This window comes from Pteropus alecto, unplaced genomic scaffold (assembly GCF_000325575.1).
Source record: "Pteropus alecto unplaced genomic scaffold, ASM32557v1 scaffold5, whole genome shotgun sequence".
NCBI lineage: Eukaryota > Metazoa > Chordata > Mammalia > Chiroptera > Pteropodidae > Pteropus > Pteropus alecto.
The window spans coordinates 7,911,007-7,914,451 of record NW_006441953.1 but is presented as its reverse complement, the minus strand read 5'-3'; the positions used below and the strand labels follow the sequence as shown (position 1 = coordinate 7,914,451).

The 3,445-nt window shown below is 49.3% G+C and overlaps 1 protein-coding gene across 3 annotated transcripts in view; it reads left to right on the top strand.

The window, feature by feature from the left end:
- The window catches only part of PITX2 (paired like homeodomain 2), a 26,011-nt gene extending 23,606 nt beyond the window's left edge, over positions 1-2,405 (top strand). For all 3 annotated transcript variants that reach the window (XM_006918923.2, XM_006918922.2, XM_006918921.2), the window contains one exon: positions 1,148-2,405. In XM_006918923.2, coding sequence (XP_006918985.1) covers positions 1,148-1,711 — 564 coding nt within the window. In that variant the 3' untranslated portion in view covers positions 1,712-2,405. The remainder of the gene's footprint in view (positions 1-1,147) is intronic.
- Positions 2,406-3,445: the final 1,040 nt, after the last annotated feature.

The following is a 3,445-nucleotide window of genomic DNA, read 5'->3' as shown; positions in this document are numbered from 1 at the left end:
TCCCCTGCTGCCGCCGCGCCGGGCTCTCTCCCTCCCTCCCGCTACCTCCTCCAGGCCCGCGGCCGATCCGGCCAAGTGGGAGTGAGACGTGCTTTATATAGAAGTCGGGTGCAGAGAGGAAAGGGGCTAAAAAGGACATCAAGAATGAAAGGAAAAAGGGGGAAAAAGCGGATTAGGTGGCTGGGCCGGGCTGAGATGTGTAATGTGAAACATCACCGGTGTCAGCTCGGAAATCTCGGGCCAGGCCTCGCTCCAATACACAAAAGCCGCCGTCTGGAGCGACGGGCGGGCCCAATGTGGATTGAGAGCGAGGTTGCGGCGGGGCCACCGGACGCGGGTGGGGGCTGGCCAGGCTGGGTGGCCGCCAGCAAAGCCTAGCGACCGGACTGGGCCCAGCGGGAGCAGCGCGGGGCGCGCGAGCCTGGTCTGGGATGGGCGGAGGGTGAGAAGACGGGAAGCCAAGGGAGGGGGAGGCTGCTGAGCGACCTGTTTGGGGTTCCCGGAGATTTACGCGCCCACCTTGTGGAGTTTAATGAGCTGTCGGTGAGGTGGCCCTTTGCCTTTTACTTAGTTATTTTGTTAGGCGAAGAAGGGGGTCTCGGCCCGGCGTTTGTTGAAGGGGGACGCGTGTTCTCTAGAGTGGGAGGCGGCCGCGGAGATCCGAGAGGGGAGGGAGGAGCTGTGTGGGATAGAGAGCCTGCTCTGGTGGCCTCTCAGCCCCTAGTCCTCTACACTGAGTCTGTGGCTTTGGAATGGAAGCAGGTTTGCAAGGTGGCCGAAGAAGGGTTGGACGGAAAGCCCGCTAACCCGCGTTTATTTTGCAGTAAGTGTTTTTTGGACCCTGAGGAAGGCCTAGTTAGGGAACAAGCCGCCGCTGGCCGCCAGACGTTGAGCTGGGCTTTGTGGCCCGGTTCAGAGACTCAGCTTGCAGGCTGGAGCCTCAGGGCCTCCCTCGTTTGGTCTGGACTCCGGGCTAGTGACTGCGTGTGGGCTCCGGCTCCTGCTTAGGGCGCGCAGAGGTGCAGGGCTGGGGAAAACCGCGGCGAGGGGGTGTGTCAAAGAGAAGGCGGCCGCCGGTGCTCTCTGGGATCGAGGTTTTACTTATCCGATCTGTGGCATCTGTTTGCTCCCTGCCCTCCACCCCCAGGTTTGGTTCAAGAATCGCCGAGCCAAATGGAGAAAGCGGGAACGCAACCAACAGGCCGAGCTGTGCAAGAACGGCTTTGGGCCGCAGTTCAATGGGCTCATGCAGCCCTACGATGACATGTACCCTGGCTATTCGTACAACAACTGGGCCGCCAAGGGCCTCACATCGGCCTCCCTGTCCACCAAGAGCTTCCCTTTCTTCAACTCTATGAACGTCAACCCCCTGTCATCCCAAAGCATGTTCTCCCCACCCAACTCCATCTCGTCCATGAGCATGTCGTCCAGCATGGTGCCCTCAGCAGTGACCGGTGTCCCTGGCTCCAGCCTCAACAGCCTGAATAACTTGAACAACCTGAGCAGCCCGTCGCTGAATTCCGCGGTGCCGACGCCCGCCTGTCCTTACGCGCCGCCGACTCCTCCATACGTTTATAGGGACACGTGTAACTCGAGCCTGGCCAGCCTGAGACTGAAAGCAAAGCAGCACTCCAGCTTCGGCTACGCCAGCGTGCAGAACCCGGCGTCCAACCTGAGTGCTTGCCAGTACGCCGTGGACCGGCCGGTGTGAGCCGCGCCCAGAGCGCGGGGATCCTAGGACCGTGCCGAACGGGGCAACTCTGCCCTTGAAAGACTGGGAATTACGATGGAAGGTCGTGGGCACTAAAGAAAGGGAGAGAAAGAGGAAATAGAGAAAAGGAAACCACTGAATTAAAAAGGGAGCTCCTTTGATTTCAAAGGAATTTCCTCAATGTCTGACATCTTTCACTGAAAGTATTTCCAACAGTTGCAAGGACACACACAAATGTTTGACTGGATAATGACATTTTAACATTACTATAAGCTTGTTATTTTTTAAGTTTAGCATTGTTAACATTAAAATGACTGAAAGGATGTATATATATCGAAATGTCAAATTAATTTTATAAAAAGCAGTTGTTAGTAATATCACAACAGTGTTTTTAAAGGTTAGGCTTTAAAATAAAGCATGTTATACAGAAGCGATTAGGATTTTTCGCTTGCGAGCAAAGGAATGTATATACTAAATACCACACTGTATGTTTCTAACATATTATTATTATTATTAAAAAAGTGTGAATATCAGTTTTAGAATAGTTTCTCTGGTGGATGCAATGATGTTTCTGAAACTGCTATGTACAACCTACCCTGTGTATAACATTTCGTACAATATTGTTTTACTTTTCAGCAAATATGAGAAAAATGTGTTTTATTTCATGGGAGTAAAATATACTGCATACAAATTGGTCTGGATTCTTTCTGCCCTCCTCTGTCGCCTAGCCAGGGCTTCCCAGTCACTGCCTCCTAAACAAAGCAGTTCACTCTGCCTGACTAGTTAAAGCTACAAGGCAGCAATACTTATTTAAATTTTGTAGGAAAAAAATTATAGTCATCAGAAACAGAAAAGGAAAAAAAAAAAGGCACTCCCAGAAAAAAAGGGCTGCAAAGCCTGGTCTTGTCTCCCAGATTTTTCTTTGGCTTAAACCCAGAGGATTCCATTATTGCTAGCAAATAATATAAGAGAGAAAGAAGAAAGGAGAAAGAACTTTAGAAAGTTTGCCAGCTTGGATCCACACTCATTTACTTCTGGGGGAGGGGCGAGGGGAACCTGCACCTCCAGTAAATTGTTCTGGAGAAGTATGTGTGTATGCATGCATGTAGAGTTTATATTCATTTTCTCAAGAGGAATATATAATAAGTTTACAAGGAAACACCTCCAGTTCAAAATATTTAGGCCTCCACGTTTATCTTTCATGCTTAAGTAGAGAGATTCTTCATGTTATATTGCATTACTATTTCCAAATCCTTTTGAGACATTAAAAGAAACAAAGACAGTTTCTAATAACTACAGCCCTTTAGTTGCTCAAAGAGCCCAGGGGTTGAGAGGTTAGAGTGGAGTTTCCTGAGTCTTGTCGAGCAATATGTAGTTGAAGCAAAGGTCATGCTCTCCGTGTTTTGTTTTAAATAATATTGACCCATTAATTCTAAACCTGCTTGTTCCTGAAATTATACAGGATTATAGTTTGCAAACTACGGGACAATGAAGCAAATCAAGATGAATTACAGCACTGGCCCTCCCTCCCATCCTTTGACATCTAAACGCGGAATGAGGTCGGTGTGAGTGTTTAAAAGATCTTTAAACACTCGCTCTTCCATTGTCGATGGTTTCAGCTTTTTTGTAAATGTGGAATTTGATTTCGTAACAAATAGTAGCAAATACTACTTAGTCCCAAAGAATTAATCACCGTGGCGCTGGAGGGGGCGTGGCGTTGGTGGGGGAGAATAG